This window comes from Mirounga leonina, unplaced genomic scaffold (genome assembly GCF_011800145.1).
Source record: "Mirounga leonina isolate KUSES-001 unplaced genomic scaffold, KU_Mleo_1.0 Mir_180, whole genome shotgun sequence".
Taxonomy (NCBI): domain Eukaryota; kingdom Metazoa; phylum Chordata; class Mammalia; order Carnivora; family Phocidae; genus Mirounga; species Mirounga leonina.
The window spans coordinates 13,056,714-13,074,768 of NW_023270469.1; the positions used below are offsets into that span (position 1 = coordinate 13,056,714).

General features: G+C 52.7%; 1 protein-coding gene across 2 annotated transcripts in view; it reads right to left on the reverse strand.

The window, feature by feature from the left end:
* The window catches only part of VAC14 (VAC14 component of PIKFYVE complex), a 100,287-nt gene that overhangs the window by 65,201 nt on the left and 17,031 nt on the right, over positions 1-18,055 (reverse strand). For both annotated transcript variants that reach the window (XM_035024814.1, XM_035024815.1), the window contains exons 9-12: positions 17,558-17,710; positions 10,998-11,061; positions 3,826-3,970; positions 3,484-3,549 (exon numbers count right to left, since the gene is read on the reverse strand). In XM_035024814.1, coding sequence (XP_034880705.1) covers positions 3,484-3,549; positions 3,826-3,970; positions 10,998-11,061; positions 17,558-17,710 — 428 coding nt within the window. The remainder of the gene's footprint in view (positions 1-3,483; positions 3,550-3,825; positions 3,971-10,997; positions 11,062-17,557; positions 17,711-18,055) is intronic.

The following is an 18,055-nucleotide window of genomic DNA, read 5'->3' on the forward strand; positions in this document are numbered from 1 at the left end:
GACCAGTCACACCTTCAAGGACATTGAGAGGAGCCGTCCTCTGGTGCTCATGGGCGGAGCTCACTCAGGCAGCTGCAGGCTTAAGAGGTAGCCGACAACTGGCATCTTCTGGGCAGGGGAAGAAGCAGGCCCACCTCCCTACCAGGGTCCAGCAGGAAGCTCTGAGCATGCACCCTACATTCCATGCTACTGAAATCAGGGTTGCATTTTCACTTAAAAACATGTAACTGGATCTCTAGCTAATGGGAGGGTTTTTTCTCTGGTGCCAAGAATTTTAATTTGACACCTGCAAATTCTTTCTGACAAAAGGGATTTTCATATAAAGTGTGCAAGGAGCAGGAGACACTGAGGCAACAGCTACTTATCCTGAATGACGGAAAAACAGAACCAACCGAGGGTGCCAGAAGGGCAGGACTACCAAGTATCGCTGGAGTAGAACTGAGCGACAATAGCAGGCAAGACACCCCAGCAAGGCCAAGTGCCAATGGGACTATGAAACATGGTGGTGTCTCTGAGGCTCTGCCCCTCCCTGCGCCCAGCTCTTGCATCATTAACACCTGGGCACACTCTGTTCCCTGAGGCCAGTGGCTCTCACCAAGTGTGAGAAGCATGTGAGTTTATCATACTGGGAGAAAGAAATATTTGCAACACCAATGACAAACATAATGTCCCCAATATACAAAGAGCTTCTACAAATCAATAAGAAAATGGACAAAGGGTCTGGGGGCTGAAGCTTTTGCAGGATATACACAGCTCTCCACAGCTCACCACATGGAGAACTGTTCTTAAGAACCTGTGGAACAGGCGAAGGCGGCCAGAAATGGGGATGATGATACAACTATAAACACCAGCTCCCCCTCTCCCATGTGGTTCTGATGTGGGTAGCTGGGACAAACACTTGATGGAACACAGGCATGATGGTTAAGTGAGTAGAGGATGAGCTTTGGAGTCAAACAGATCTGGTTTTGAGTTTGGCCTCACACTTCCTAGCTGTTGGGGGGTACTTTACCTCCCTCAGTCTGAGTCTTCTGAACTGTAAAACAGAAAGAGTGACAGTACTTCCCCACAGAATTGTCCAGGGTTCCCCAGATACCACGAATCAAGGGTCCAGCATAGTTCCTGGCACAGGAATGACTTCATACAAGCTATTGTTAAGAATCACCCGATCCCGGGGCTCTGGGATTGAGCCCCGCATCGGGCTCCCTGCTCAGCCGGAAGCCTGCTTCTTCCTCTCCCACTCCCCCTGCTTGTGTTCCCTCTCACGCTGTCTGTCTCTCTCTCTCTCCCTGTCAATTAAATAAATAAATAAAATCTTTAAAAAAAAAAAAAAAAAGAATCACCCAAAACAGTGGGATAACCTGCACCTTGAGGCCCCTTGGCTGGATGTAACATTGTGGCTAAATTCTCCCCACCAGTCTGGCTGTGACCTGATCTGACTGAATGGGCTATCAGGGTCTTAAACCTCAGAGAGCTCTGACTGAGATCAGGGCTGTGTTTGGAAAAACTGGGAAAACCCACGAGAGAGCGATTTCTAGATATCCCAGAAAGGAAGCTCCAGGAGAAGGGGGACTTTGTGTTGTTCATGGCTGTATTTCCATTGCCAAGTACACAGTATGCCCTCAAGGTTGCCAAAGAGACTGGGCAGGGGACACTTAGGAATGTGACATGGTGAAGAACCAGGATAGGGCAGAATCAGGACTCATTACTGATTATCATGGTCCCCAACTCCCTCCCTGGAGAGATGGGAAAGCAGGGACTCTCTGCTCCTGTTACGGCAACAGCCCCCCTTGAGCCCCAAGAGCAGGTGCAATCCTTTCCCGGCAGGGGCCCGCAAGATATGCCCAAAGCTCTGAGAACATTTGGCACTTCAGCAAATCGCGTTTCCACAGCCGCAACCCGAACAGAGCTGTTTAATGGACTGCGTCTCCTCCTGTTCCCTGTAAATGCACACGCACACAGAAACCCATCACGAGCAGAGAGAGCTGCATGGGATTAAGCAAGTCAATTTAAAGGACTGAAAACTCAGCTGCTTCCAGTGAAGTCCTAGCAAAGTTCTGCTTTCCCTTTCTGTCCTGAAATGAGGGCTGTGAGTGTAGTGAGTCACCCCTAACTCAGGCAGAACCGGGCTGTGTCCTCCTGGGCCCCACACTGCAGTGGGGTGCTGAGGGGAAGGGAGAGAGAGGCCGTGTGTGTGCGTGTGAGTGTGTGTGCACATGAGTGGGGCAGGCAGGAGGGGTCAAGGGCAGATGCCCAGACCATCTGTTTTGGATTTTTCTGGAAATGCAGAGTACCTCAGAGGACGGAGAGGCAGACACCTGCCCGTCTGCATCTCTTTTCAGCTCAGGTTTAAGAAAGCAAAGTCAGGCTGCCGGAAAACTACCCTGGGCTCCACACAGCCTGGTACCAGCCTCAGGCACCTCACGCACAGAAGGTTGTGAGCAGTGTCCCTCTCCCCTCTCCCCAACACCCCCAGCTCTTGTCCACTCTCATGTTCCCAATGGGCAGTGTGGGGGATCTGTGGATTCACGTGCCCACTGCCTCAGGGGGCACACAGAGCTCTGCCTGGAGCCCACAGCTGCCCAGAAGACGAAGGAGAGGGACCAGCTGAGGCACAGCCCGCCAGCGTCCGATAGGCAGCCTGGAGCTAGGATGGGTTCAGAGAAGGGATGCTACCCTGGCTGATGGCAACACCCAGCTGCAAATCCTGTCCCTTGGCTGGGAGGCTGGGGAGTCCTGAAAAAGAACCACCTTAGCCTAACTGCACAGAATGGACCACTGCGGAGGCTGGGTGGGGACAGGTGGGGCCTCCCCAAGGGGGCTGAAGGATGCAGGGCCCAGCTCTCCTTCCCCTTCTCTGGGCTAGCCTCTCTCTTCTGCTCTTGACCCCAACACAGCAAAGCTTAAAGGGACAATTTCAAACCAGAGGGCAGAATGGAGTCTGGGTGAAATGAACAGAACGAAAGCTCCAGAGGGGCCAGTGCCGTGCGGCCGGGCACTCAGCATTTTCCGAGGGTCAGTTCACCCTCACAGCCATGTGCTGCCACTGCCCCACTGAGAAGAGAAGGAACCGGACGTGTAGAGTTGTGAAGTGACTTACTCACGGCCAGGAAGCTAAGTGGGGCCAGACCTTGCCTTCGGGTGCCCAACCCACAGCCGAGCTGCCCACCACCACACCCCCTGCCTTCTACGGTCGAGCCAGGTCCCCCCCACCCCCCCACGGCTGGTGTTCTTGCTGATGCATTGACCCAGTGCTCTTCAGAAGGGCCGGCGGAGGAAGTCCTTGTTCCCAAAACCAAGAGCATTAAACCCAGCTTTCCCCGGAAGCGATGCACATTTACCAGGTAGGAAGAGAGCAATTTTTTGGATGCTGATTTAAGAGAACAACAACAAAACGAGCACTTCTCATCTACCAGGTCCCATTAGCCACTCAAAAGGGGAGGCTGGGTAGCCCTGCACAGAAGGAAAGGGGCACACGTGACCTACCTCGTCGGATTCATCCGATAGCGTCTGCAGCAGGATGGGGAAGAGGCTGTCGGTATGCCGGAACATCTGGAGAGCAGAGAAGCCGGGGCACCCGTGAGCATTGCCCTCCACCCCCCACCAGTGGATTCGGCATGGATGGGGTCTTACTGCACTGCGCGGACCACCCCCACGCCCTCCCAGGGCCCCTCCAGCATCTGTCACTCCTCTGCCTGACAGGGGCTTTCTAGAACTGCACTGCCCAGAATCCTGCCAAGCATGAGGCGGCCCCCGAAAACCAAGGTGTACCCCAAAGCAGCCCCCAGCTTGGAAGGGCCTCCGGGGCCTCCGGGTCCAGGGACTCACCTTCCGGGGAGTCTTGATATAGAGGTGGTACAGCCACTTCAGGACGGCGATCCTGGTCATCATCCCGATGGCCACGTCACTGAGGTGGCAGTTTAGGACCTGCACAATGCCGTCGAGGTGGAGTGTGACCGGGGCCCTCTCGGTGCTGGGGGCAAGATCAGGGAGGAGACAGGTGTTGAAGCCACTGGCGCCCCTCCGCCCTGGCTGCAGCGCCACCCCGGCTCCGCACTCGGAACCGCACTCCGCCTCCCTCTCCTGGGCGCAGCGGGCGGGGGGGGCAGGCGGTGCCCACCCTGGCGTGGCTCCCGGAGGGCTGGCTTCACCGCCTTGGCCTTCCTCCTTTCTTTTCAAGGCCAGAGCTGTGACAGCCACAGGTGGGGGAAGAGGGCCAGTCTGCTGCGTGCCTGCCCGCCTCCCCAGCACTAGCCTGGCCTGGGCAGAAAACCTCTCTGCTGTCACCGAGCTGGGGCCCAGCAAACCTCGGGGCTGCAAGGCTGTTCAGCATCTCCAGACGCTTTGTTGATAAAACAAAACCACCACCTCCGACGAGGCCAGGGCAAAGCCCTGAAAAGAGCCCTGAAGAGCCAACAGGTTTTTCCACCGGGCAAACGAAGAACTCTTCTCGTGTAAGGATAGGGCTCGTGGCTTTAGATCTTGCCATACTCCAGGCCATTTGGCACAGGGTTTGGCTTGGTTGAGAAGCCTTGAGAGTTGCCTGTGAAGCTGTAATGCTTTCGTCTGAGTTGGGGAAGGAGCAATACAGCCTCTGCCTCTGAGAGACAGAGCCTGTTCGGACTGCGCTTCACTCCAGCGGGGCACAGGCTCCCGGGCCCAAAGCCTCGCCGGCGTCCGGGCAGAGAGAGGCCCCTGCCCAGCAGCCCGGAGGAGACTGGCTGCCACAGCCCTCTGCCCGAAGCACGGCTCCCAGGCAGAGGCTGGAGTTTCCAGGGGTGGGGGCAGCACGGGCCGAGAACCTAAGGATGTTAGCGAGGGGCTCCCTTCCTGTGACAAGTCATGCCGCCCAAAGGTCTCATGACAGGTGCCCCCCGGGGGCTGCAGTTCCTGAGGACCCCGGCCAGGCAGTTCAGCTGCCTGCCGGGACATAATGGTCTCGCGTGGTATTTCTAGGCTGCTCAATTATTCATTTGCAGCAGGAACTCGATGCCTGTGCTTCCCTAACTCGCCCGCAGCCTCTCTGAAGCTCATTTGATGTGAATTCCTAAAGGGCCCCGCTCTCAGCTCTGTAACTGCTCAGCGGAACTGCTATTCACTACGGTTTGATGATTCCCCATAGCGCTCATTTCAGGGGTGAGAGTGGGCACTCCCGTCCTCTGGTACCCGGAGGGGCTGGGTGTGCTGAGCCTCTGGCCGGGGCGGCCCCTGAGATTTCCCCAGGAGTCATGTGGCCAGAAGTTCTGGGGTCTTCTGAGAATATCCAAACGTCTAGATTCTTTGGGAGCCTAAGACAGATGGGGAAACTAAGGCACAGACAAGTCCAGGGTGGCAAATGCAAGCTCCCAGCCAATCTCTTCAGCAATTCCTCTCCCACACTCACTATTTAGTAGAAATACAACATGAGCCACCTGTGGAATTTCACATTTTCAAGTTTTGTACTAACAAGTAACAAGAAACAGGTAAAATTTTAATGATATATCTTTAATGACTCTAACACACCCAAACAACAGCATTTCAACATACGATCAATACAATAATCAACACACACGTCACTCAGGGTACTTCATATTCTCTTCTGTGTCCTAAGTCTTCGAAACCCCGCGTGCGCCTCACCCCGACAGCACATGTCCGTTCAGACCAGCCACACGGCACGTGCCCAGTAGCCCCACAACAGCGGCTACCGCCACAGACAACACGGCGCGACAGTGTCCGGCTAACGAGCTACCCTACAGCTTCCAGAGCATTCCCTTCCCTCTCTGACAACTTCCTAGATGCTCCCTCTGCTCCTGCCGATGACCAGGACTTACTGTCTCATCTCTAAGTCCTTCTTTTTCCCATCCTGCTGGCCTCCTACCTGGCTCCGTCCAGCATGCTGTTATAGTTCTTCTCCTTGAGAAGCTGGAAAAGTTCCAGAAACCTACCCGCAGCCCAAGGCCTTAACAAAGGAGGAGCTCAGGATGCTGTGAGGAAGGAGCAGAAGCCGTCCCGGCCCTGCCTCTTCTTTCCTAACCTGGTGAGCCCCCAGTCCACATTGAGTCCCTTTCCTCAGCAGGAGCGGCAGGGCATTCCAGCTGCCACATGGGGCCCGCGGTGCCAGGAGGACCCCGTGCCTGGCAGGCCACCACCACTTTCTTAGCCGAAATGGCCCCCTTGGGAGCCAGGCCTTGATTTCACTCCCCCAGGGGAGTCAGAACTGTACTGGCCAGCAACGGCTGTGTCCTAAGCTACTGGCAAGGAGGAAGGCAGCACCAAGCCCAGCTTCCCCAACTCCACCCTGCAAATCAGGTCCCGAGGTTACCCAGTCAGCAAGTGGTAGCACCAGCAATCTGAATGTGAGCAGTCGGAGTCTAGAGTGGCCTCGTCCACCACATGCCACTGCCTCCCAGTGGGCCAGGCTCAGGAGAGTCCACTTCCCACTGGCCCCTGGGAGAGGCAGCAAGATGGCAGCCCCTCTGGGGACTGGCCACTCCCTGGCCAGGTCAGACCTGGCAGCCCCATGTACTGGAGGCAGAAAGAGGTCACCACGTATACCTTTCACCGTATTTTCTTATCGGTATGGTAGGCAAAGTCTCTACGTGGGGTGAGAAAGGATACCGGGAAAGCCTGGTGCTGACCCATGTGGGGAGCACTCCAAATCTGAGCGGCCCAAATAGGCCTCCAAGATGCTAGACGGTCCCTGGGGCAGCTGGGCTCCTTGCTTCAGTGTGGTCTCCTGCTTCACTTTTGGCCAGCTCAGTGTCTCCTCTGAGGGACAAAGCAAAGGCCAGCCCGTGGTGGCATCTCCCTCAGGTGGCACTGTGTCAAGGCCAAACAACGAAGGATTTCATGGAGCGGTGTGTGAGAACTGGCAGTATTTTGTGCGCTAACATGACTTCCCCACAACAGAACTCCCCAGACACGGGCACCTTCAAATCACTGCCGAGGCAGGTGTCAACTTCAACCAACCAAGAACATCATAGCCGAAAGGGACCTCATGGTTCAAGTAACTTGATCCTTCAGTGCACGGATGAGATAGTATGAGACCTGTCCAAGGCCATGCGGCCACGCGCTGACAACTTATTCCTGTAGCTGGAGACATTCTCCATGGGTCTCACTTCCCCTGGCTGGCTGGAGGGGAGGCTCACGGGAAGCAGGCGCACCCCAGGGCACCAGGGAGACTGATCTTCGTGCCCAGGAAAGATCCCGCCAGCTGTCAAGGAGGTGGCTCTCAGCGGCTCCGCTGGGTGTGGTTGGCCCCTGTGTGCTGGGCTCCTAACGTGCTCTGAGGGAAGCCAGAACTCCGTGAGAAGCCAGGCCCTTCTTCCAGAGGGCAGGCTGCAGGGCATGCTCAGCTGCTGCGCTGCTGCTAGCCTGGAGTCTGAGATGGGGTAGCCTCCGCCCTGGCTTCCCTTCCCCAGAGAGCAGAAGGCAGCTCACTCAGTTTAAAATTTATTTCTGCATCGGTTCCAAACAGTCTAGACTAGTCACTCCTGGGGGCTTCTGAGTTATTTCAAGGTGTCTGCGAAACTCCATTTCCACGGCACATTTTCTCATAAGGCATCTCGTAACTAATGTCTTACACATATATGTACTACATTTTCCAAAGGCATGGCACTACTGTGGCCATTAAAATACCGACTTATTAAATAATACTTCTGATACTACTAATAAATAATGATAAATTCCAGTGGTTCTCTCTGGGAGGTGGCACTTCATTTCTGTAATGTCTAACTTTGTATGGTACTAGTATGTTATATCTCTAATCAAATTAGAAGAGAAGAAATAAAAAAAAGAATTGTTTCTGAACTCAACGTTGTTTTTTTTATAAAGTATCTTTACAACTTCTTTTCAGTCAGCAGATGCTCAAAGTTGGGAAGCACTGAATTCCAGATCTTTCTGCCTGCCTTTCTACAGCCAGCTATACCAGGAGACCTATACTGAATGTTGCTGATGACACCGCGGCCCTCGGCGAGGCGCAGGGCATCAGAGTGGACGCCTGTGTCCACGGTAACACCTGTCCCGGGCTCCCACATCAGCTGAGTGAGGGAGGCTGACGTGCGGTTTCTGTAACTCTCCCAGTGTACCCACTAAAGGTCACACCAGGGGGCTGCTTGGGAGGAAGACCGGCCTGGCTTGAATTCCAACTTGGCCACTAAGGAGCCTAGAGATTTTGGGCAAGAAGTTAACCTCTCTAGGCCTGTTTCCTCATTTGTAAAATGGGGATAATAATGAGGTTCTCGTAATAGTAACTGCACTAAAATGTGTAAAGAGCTTTCTGTGGGCTGGGCACCATTCTATTCTCTTTACATATTCAACTCATAGGAGCTCCACACCCCTAGGAGGTAGGTATTATCACTGCACCCGGTTTACAGATGAGGACACTGGGGAAGGGAGCAGGGCCACAGAGTCAGGACGTGTGTCCAGGCAGTTGGACTGCACTGTGCAGAGGATTCATGGGAGCCGAGGGCAGGCAGTGGGGCTGGACAGTCGCAGGGCAGGTTCTGTTTCTTGGTGACCCTGGAAGGTGCCCTCTTGCCCAAGTGCAGTCCCCCTCTGGCAGCACCTACTGGAGGAAGCATGCACCCACCCTACTGTCCTCTGCTGCCATCTCCAAGGAGTGGGGGGCCCAGGCACCCTGGCTCGGGGTTCACGACTCCGAAGGCTGCCCCCCTCTCTGGCACAGCTACTGACTCAGACCGCAGCTGCCACGAGGAAGGGGCCATTCGTGGGAGACAGAAAGCTTGAGATGATTTGCTCTTGGTTTTTAATTTTAAGAGGGTAGGATCCGACATGGGCTCCTGAATGACAGGTATAAAGCAAAGCCTGGTTCCAACGAGGTAGTTCCTCGCCTCGGCCTCTAGACCCGGCCCGGCAAATGGCGCCCCTGCCTCCCAAGCGAGGTGGCGGAGAGTCGTGCCCGCCTGCACGGTCAGTTGGTGATGTCCGATCTCTGCCTCCTCCTAGACCTCCCTCCACCTCGCACTGCCAACTCCGTGGAGCAGGATAATTCCCCGTGGCCTGGACAACAGTGACAGGTCTGCAACAGGTTTCTGTGCTCCCACTGTTGCCCCTCCCTCACGTGCCCTCCCGGGGGCTGCCACAGGACCTCCCATGTCACAGGTTGGTATCTGGCACCACTTAGCAGGCAGGCTCCCACGGCCTTGAGAACAAAAGCAGGGTGCCCTCTTCCTGCACCTCCATCCAGATCCCCCCCCCGCCGAATCCAGGATCCAAACCTGCCTCCTTAACCACCCCTCCCCGAATCCAGGATCCAAACCTGCCTCTTTAACTGCCCCCCTCCCCGAATCCAGAATCCAAACCTGCCTCCTTAACCGCCCCCCTGCCCCGAATCCAGGATCCAAACCTGCCTCCTTAACCACTCCCCCCTCCGAGTCCAGGATCCAAACCTGCCACCTTAACCGCACCCGAGGGTGCTGAGAGCCACATGGCACAGAGCCCTTGACTGGCCCACTCACACACCTGTTCCTCCTTCCACCCCAGCTCGAGAAATGCCAGGATATCCTGAGTTGGCTCAAGCCCCAAATCTAGAAGTTATTTTTTCCCTCATGTCTTTCCTCTCGCTCCACCACATGCATCCGCAAATCCTGTCAATTCACCCTTCACAAAAGAGAAAAAAACCTCCCCAACTTTCTCCATGTTCTGCCCCCTCTTCGGGCTGAGCCTCTTTCCCTTAACACAGGCTGGTCAACAGTGAACCCCCCAGCTGGTCTGCACTCACCCGACCCCCCTAAATCCCTTCTCTACACAGCAGGCCCCACATCGCCTGTCCCTCCTCAGCCCAACAATGGTAATACTACTACTAATGACGCCATGGGATTTAAACAACAGCAAAATCCAATGACGTGACAGGAAGTATTTGGCACAGCGGGCCCAGGAAGCACTCACGAGTGATCATCCTCATCAGCCACGATGCCGGTGAGCTTCGGCTCAGGCGCCATGGCTGGCCCCCAACATCCTGAGTACCTCCTCCCCCCCAGAAACCACTGTCCTGTTTCTGTCTCCCCACTGGAGAACCTCAAGGTTGGGGATCACAGTCAGGGGTCCCATCTTTACCTTGGAACCTGTGGGGCTGAACACAGGCAGGTACTCTGGAGTATGTGACAACTAATAGGATGAATAAACGAATAATGTCTACTGCCTTGCTCAGACGATTAGGAGAGGTCCCAGGAGCAATCCACATTTATAGTCCATACTCACACACTTCGAACACCCCCACGGGGTGCTTAGAGGTAAGAATAAATGAACAAATGATACCAGAGGAGGAAAGAGCCGCAAGGTCTGGGAAGAAGAGAGCCTCTCGGGGGTTGAGTGCAGATCTTCTCTTCATGAGTGACCTGTTCCCCAGGGCCCAGGTTCAGGGCTGAGTTCAGAGGGAGACACCGCTGCAGGAGAGTGCCATCCATCGCAACCCCACAGAAAAACGGACATGGGGCAAGTCCAGGGGACTCGGGACAGGGACAGAATGGCGAGAACTCCCTCTCCAGGGGAACGCCATCACCCTGCATACAGGACGGAGGGAACTGCAAGGAAGGGAATGATCCTGCTGCTGGGCCTGCACCGCCCCCGCGTGGAAGGCTGCGCCATGACAGCCGACCTGGCTCCCCGGGGAGAACCGCTCCTGCTGCCCAGTCTCTGCACTCCCGGACTCTGGAACGGCCGTCTCCTTGCCAGTCTTGTCAGGCCCACGTTCTCCTGACAAGCAAAAGTTCCGGGCAAAGGCATCTGTACGTGCCTCCCTGTAGCCACCATGCACTGGTGATACTTTTACAGCTCGTACTTATTGACCTCCAGCAGCTTCTAATCCCTCCCCACGGCTGCTGGTCCGTCAGAACTGGGTGGACTGGGTTTGCTCAGCATCTTTCAGATTCCCTCACCAGGCATCTCCTGTGTCCCACCTGGAGAGTTTGCCCCAGGTCTTCCCTGAAGTTTCCTGCACCCAGGAAAGATCTAGGCCACTTGCTTTCTATCAACACCTCCGGCTGGCACAAACCACTTACCTGGCTGGTGTGAAGACGCCGCTGCCGCTGCTGAAGCTGGAGTCACAGGAACCATTGGGGCCTCCTGGGGACAGTGAGAGGAACAAGATGTCACGCCCAAGGGCTGCTGGGGTCTCGGAGTGCACGAGATCCCCGCTATGAGGACACGGACCCTCTAGCTCCCCACACCTTGATTCTGGCTCTTGAAGAGGACTGTAGCTCGGGAGCCCCGAGGACACAGTCATTCCCCAAAGCTTGCTGGAGAGCACCCATGCTTGGAAGTTTTCAGGCACAGCGATCTCAAAAGGAGAAGGACACCTGTGCTCACACATCTGGGAAATCTCAGAAGGGACTGCTGGCCCGAGGGCATGTCACAAACCACTCCTGGGAAGGTCCACATCGTTAGCCACCCGGGAAATGAAAATCAAAGCTGCCAGGAGGTACCATTTCACACCCACCGGGGGGCTGAAACAAAGACAGAGTAAGTGTGTGAGGCTGTGGAGAAAGGAAAACGCTCGGAGCCTGTGGGTGGGAATGTAAAACAGTGCGGATGCTCTAACTGCCTGGCAATTCCTTCAGGGTTCAACGCAGTTACCCTATGACCTGGCAGTTCCACTCCTAGATAGATACCCCAGAGGAAAGGACACTTCTGTCCACACCGGAACCGCACGCCACGTTCAGAGCAATCCCAATGTCTACCAGCTGGTGATGCATCAATAGAATGCGTTAGCGCCGTACAATGGACTATTATTTAACAATAACAAGGCGTGAAGTACTGGTATGTGCTCCAACATGGATGAAGACTGAAGATATGCCAAGGGAAAGAACCTAGTTGCAAAAGCCCACATACTGTAGGACTCCATTTGGGTGAAATGTCCAGAATGGACAGATCTATAAAGACAGAACATAGAATAAAGGTTGCCGAGAGCTAGGGGTAAGAGGCCATGATACCCAGTTTCTTAAATTAAAAAAAGCAAAACAAAAACCACAACCTTTTTATTTTGAAATAATTTTAGATTTAGATTTATCTGAAATAGCACAGAATTTTGTTTACCCTTCACCCCGATGCTCCTAGTGTTAACATCATACGTTATCAAACCAGGAAAGCAGCACTGACACAAGACTATTAACAAAACTACAGAGCTAATTAGAACGTCACCGCGTTTTCCACTCATGCCCTTTGTTCCAGGACAGAATCGGGGAGCACACGTTACATTTAGTTGTCCAGGCTTAGTCCCCTCCGATCTGGGACTATCATTGAAGCCCTGGTCAGTTACAGTGCAGAATGTGTTGCCACTTGGGTTGGTTGCGTGTTTTCTCATGATTAGGCTGAGGTTACACATTTCTGGAAGAACGCCACCAAAGTGATACGCCTTCTCAGTGCATCATGTCGGAGGTACATGATGTCTGTCTTGTTACCGGTGATGCTAAACCAATCAATGGACTGTGGTAGTGTCTGCTGGGTTTCTCTCCTGTGAGTTACTAGTCTCCTTTTTGTCATCAGTAAATATCTTGGGGAAGACTTGAGACTAGACAAATACCCAGTTTTTTCCTCAAACATTCCCTTGCTGATTTTGGCATCCATTGGTGGATCTGTAATAATTATTACTGTTGAGTTTCCCTAATGGTTATTTTCTGTTTTCCTCTGTCTTTCTACATTTATTAACTGGAATTCCTCTATATGGAAAAGCTGTCCCTTCTCATCCATCCATCCATATCATTATGTATATATATTTTATTCTGTGGATTACTAAATAAAACTATCATTATTTATATATTGTTGTTCAAATGGTACCAGCCTTGACCTGTTAGAAGTTTTAAATCATACAAGTAAAACATTCTCATTCTAAAAATTTCAAGCAAAGCAAAGCATGCTCCATCTCTCCCTAGCCTTCAATCTTACTTCACTCTATGTGCAGGTAATCACTTTACTGGTTAGGCAAGTATCCCTCTCCATCTTTTGCTTTCCTTCTTTTTGTTCTGTAACATAAATGGAATCACAGGATATTTTCTGCAATTTGCTTTTTTTTCCTTTTAACTTTGTATTATGTCTTAAAGCAGTCACTGCTATTCCTGTGGACCACGGACCACCCCCCAACCCCAAGGTAAAGAGGGTCTTGATTTCCACGTTGAACAGAAAGGCTCCGAGCTGCTGCCTGTCTCCTTTAGTCCCAGAGGCCCTTTAGGGGATGGGGCACAGCTCGGTAGGGACAGGTATGGGCTGGGCATGATGGGACAGACCTGGGCCCAAAGGGGAGGACTTGCAGGGAAGCCTGGACCGGCAGCCAGGACTCCGTGCTCCCAGTGGCCTCCTCCGTCTCGACTTCTAGAAACACACACGTTTGTAGATGAAATGACCCGATGTCAGAAATAGGCTTCAAATTAATTTCAATTGTTTCCTAACTTTCACTCTTCCGCCTCCCCCATGCGTCCTCCTGTGGGAGCACATTTCTCCAGGGTCCCACGTGGGGGGTGCTGCTGGGGGAAGGGCCAGGCATTTTATATTTTAATCCATATTGATCAGTTGCTCTTTAGGAAGGTTCTACCAATAACAAATGCGCTTCAGGAACAGAGGAGCAGTCGATCCCCAGCAAGCCTCACACAGGGATATTAGTAATCTTTTACATTTTTGCCAAGTTGATGAGTAAAAATGGTACATTGTTTTACTCTGCAATGCTCCACTTTTCAGTCAAGCTGTACATCTGTGGCTTCCCTTTTTGTATTATTCCCTCCTCAGAGAACCAGGGTGTAAACAGCACTAGAAGCATAGACTCAGAGCCCTTGGGGCGAAGTGTGAGGCGGGACTCCCTTACTTACTAGCTGTGTGACCTTGGGCAGCTTACTGGACTTTGCCTCCAGTCCCTCACCTGTATGATGGGGTAACCAGTGCACCAGGCTTGTTAGGACAGTACGTCAGCTACCATTTGTTAGGTGTTCAAAATGAAAAACCTTACCTACGTCTCTATTTATTTCCTAAGGACAAATTTTTAAACGTTTATGGCTTCTGACACATGCTGCTGAATGTACCTACCAGACGATGTATTGCACTTGTTTACTCTGTGCCTCTCCCACTAAGAATGCTCCTTGCCCCCAGGTCTCCACAGGGGATATGTATTTCCTTCATGATCAGAGTAAAAGATGGGGGTGGGGCGGGGGCCGAGTGGAAGCTAAGGAGAAGGAAAAGATTCAGCTCAAATGACCGCCATGGACCTGGCTTGGAGTCCCCAGTCCTCTGGGACCACATGGAGGGCCACATGTGATTAAGTGATTAAGCAACTGTGGGTCTGCCCCTGAGCTCCCTGCAGGCAGGACCTGGGTCTGATTCACCTGCATCTGGAGGGTCCACAGAAGCTGCTGACACACCCAGGCCCATCAAAGCCTTGCAAATGGATGGATTCCATTACACATCTACCAACGGTGGTTGCCAGCCCTCTCCTGGAAACACTATTCACAGCTCTGCCCCTCACCTGCCACATGAATTTCCATCCCTGACCCTCTATGGTCCCTCATTTAGGACCTACCAGGGGCCCATTACCATCTGAGAAAGGCTGGTGATAAAAAACAAGGACGCAAAAGCCCTGCCCTGAGAGTCTTGCTAAGTAAGTAGATGGATATGTGATACGCATGTATTAAAACAGTTTGACACGAAAGCACCTGTTGCTGAGAGTGTCTGGCCTTTGCCATGTGCTAAAAGCTTTATAAGCAAAAATCTCGCTTAAAACTCACCATCACACTACAGGTTTGGTATTCTTATTGTTATCCTATTTAACGAATACGGAATCAGAGGCTTAAAAAGGCTCAGTGGCTTGTCCAAGGGCAACAGAAAGGAAGTTAACAAAGCCAGGACTCACCAGCAGGCCGCTCTGACCCCAGAATCTAGGCCAGGACACTTGAGACAGTCAGGCAGCATCATGGAGAGGAAGAGGGAGCACACAGCAAGAGCCCAGGAACTCGGAGCAAGGGCACTGCATTATGGACCCCTCAAGTGGCAGGGCCAAGGGGAAGCCAGAGCAAGTGGAGAGGGGCTGGGGACAGTGCGGCACAGAGGAGGCCCCGTGGTTGGAGGTGAGGGCGAAGCGCACGCGTGCACGTGTACGCTAAGGCACAGAAGGCTTGGCTGACCAGTGTCGTGGTGGATCTTGCACCACCACTCCCCCCCCCCCCCCCCCCCCCCCGCACGAGGGAGACAAGGCAGGAGGCTCCTGCCTTCGGCCAGGTGACCAGGGCTGGAACAGTGGAGCAAAACAGTAATAAGAAAAAGGACCAGAGGCTGGGATGAACCTGTCGACTTGACTAGCTGAACCATCACTGTCTCCTGGCTTGCTGGGGCCTTCTCCTGGCCCTTTGGTAAAGTGGTGGTTACAAGCCAAGCGCGTCTGTAGTGGATGTGGAGCCCCCAGATTAGCTGTGATCATCTCTAGGAACTACTATACACTGAGCTTTGCATCTGCTGAAATGCTGTTTATGAGGCAGTAAAAGCCAGAGCCAAGCTGCCTGAATGTATCCCGGTCTCGCATGAGAGTCTCCTAAGCAGGGAGCTGTTGCAAGAGTGCTTAGGAAAACGATCTAAAAAAGTGAAAGAAGCTGCGATGGTTGGCAATGGCACCCTGGTTTCTGGCAGGTGAGGGTACTACTGCTGAACCCCCTGTGCTCCAGCTGGGGTTATCAACAGCTGCCACGACCTGCAGAAGAGAGTGGTTCCTTCCCACGGGGCCTGACTTGTTGCCACATGAGCAGAAAGGGTGGGGTAGGGGCTGCTGGGTTCCACTCTGGGGGAAGAGGCAATGATTTTATTTAAAAAACTGAGACATAGTTCATGTAACATAAAACTCACCATTTTAAAGCATACAACTGGGTGATTGTTTGTAAATCCACAGTTATGTTAAGCATCACCACTATTTAATTCTAGAACGTTTCTGTCACCCCCCCAAAGAAAGCAGGCATCCAATTCCCTCTTTCCCTCCAGCTCAGCAACCATTATTCTACTTTCTGATTCAACGGATTAAGAGGCACTAACTTTTAAAGTCAGTATAAAATATTCACAACTTCTCCATGTTGCAACTTGTCAAGCCAAAAACAAAACAAAACAAAAATGAAAAGAAGCCATCCCACAAACATAAAAAGCAAGATGTGGAATTATGTAAACCATATGATCTCATATATATATGGAAATATATATATAACATACATGTTATTATATGTTATATGTACATAACAAAAAATATGCCGAGATTATACTAATTGCCTCTTGGTGGGGGCAGTCTTCCTTCTCTATATTTTTCTCTACTTTCCAAATTTTCTAAAATGAGAATCAAAAAATGAAAAGGTAATAAAATACTCATACATCAGTGAAAGTTCACTAAGCAAGTCTATCCCTGAGATTCTTCTAGTTTCTCCTAATAAGAAAGCTCCTGCTTTGAGAGGCTCACACTAACTTTATCTCCGCAAGTTTTCTTTTTCAAGGAGCTGGCAAAAAGGTTTCAGTTGCTGCATTGCCTGGGAATCGAACCCGGGCCTCGAACCCAGGCCTCCCGTGTGGCAGGCGAGAAGTCTACCACTGAACCACCCGTGCTCCACTTGAGGGCTGCTGTGCCTCCCACTGTTTTGCTGCTCGGGCTCGCCAAAGCGATGCACAGCTGTAACCTGACTCCTGACTGGTCCAGCATGGAATGCTACTGGTTTGGCCAGCAAAGCCAGGACAGGAGGCCCATGGGGCTCATGTGCCTGACGTACTGCTCAGACGCTCAAGAGAAGTCGGAGAACGGCCATTAGAAAAAATGCTTTAGAAATTCTTTTGGCTCCTGGAACTCAGGTTCCAGACCTGAGTCTGTTAGCCTTAAAAATGTGAGTAAGGTCTGCATCAGTTTACTCTCTGGCTAACTCAGCAAAGGAGAACATCACCCTGAAGCTGATCAGTGCCCTCTTACTAAGGATAGAGGCCCCTTAACAAAATAAAGTCAGAGTTGTAGAAAACATCTAGAGAGTCAAACTCCAGACTGACTTAAGAGTGGTTTTATGTTATGGAGAAATAAGACGATAATGCTGAAAGAGGCTGAAAGGATGGCAGAGCCATTTCATTTCATGAAGACACGGACTTGGGCGGGAGAAGTCCCCAGGACTGAAGCTGCATCCGCAGCTCTTAGCCTTCTCCCCCGAGCGCCTGCATGGTCAAGGCAGCTGGCTTCCGGGCGGCTGGATGTCTATGGCCAAGAGTCACATGAACCCTGCAACCTGGACTCCTCTGCCAGGCTCCAAAGCTTCCCACAGTGAAAACAACTATTTCCTGTAGCCGGACACAGAAAAAGATTTCAAAAAGGCTTAATGCTGAGGCAGGGAGAGTTCAGAGCAGGGGTTCTGGAGGCAGACTGCCAGGGTTCACTTCCTAGTTCTCCCAGATCCTGGCCATGCGACCTGTCTTCCCTGTGCCCATCCGTAGAATGGGGAGAACGGCAACTCCTACCTCATCGGGTAGTTACCAGAATTACATGAAGTGACATCTGGGAAGTCACCTGGGCTGGTTCAGTGAGGCCCCACGTCAAGTCACGCTGGGAGGTAAGGGGCGGGAGGCAGAGCCTACTCACCACCAGCTGTCCCTTCCTGCTTGGCCAGGGTGTCATCGGGGTTGGGCTCTGCCGGCCTCTGCGCCGTTGGCTTCAGCTCGTCAGGCTCGTCATCCTCAGGGGTGACCAGCTTCATCAGGCTTTGGTTACACACGTTGGCCACCTCCTTGATGCCTGAGTCCACTGATGTAAGGAGTAGCCCCACCCAGGGGGTGTTTCCTAAACCTGACGTCACTGGTATTGGTTAGGGACTTGGACACCACTGCCCCCACCCCCAGAGGTGGATTAGTGGGCTGTCTGCACTGAGTCCCTGTGAAACGCTCCTGTCTTCTCGTAGGACCCTTCCTGGTGGGCTTTCTACCAACAGGACCCCCCCACCCATGACAGGGCAGTGTGAGCTCAGGGGCTTGGAACTGTGGGAACTGGGAGAGCTGCTCCAGATCCGTAAGAAACCAGGTGAGGTCTGGGGACAGTGGTGTTAGGCCATGTCCCTGGTGCCGCCCTGGTGCTCCCAATCCC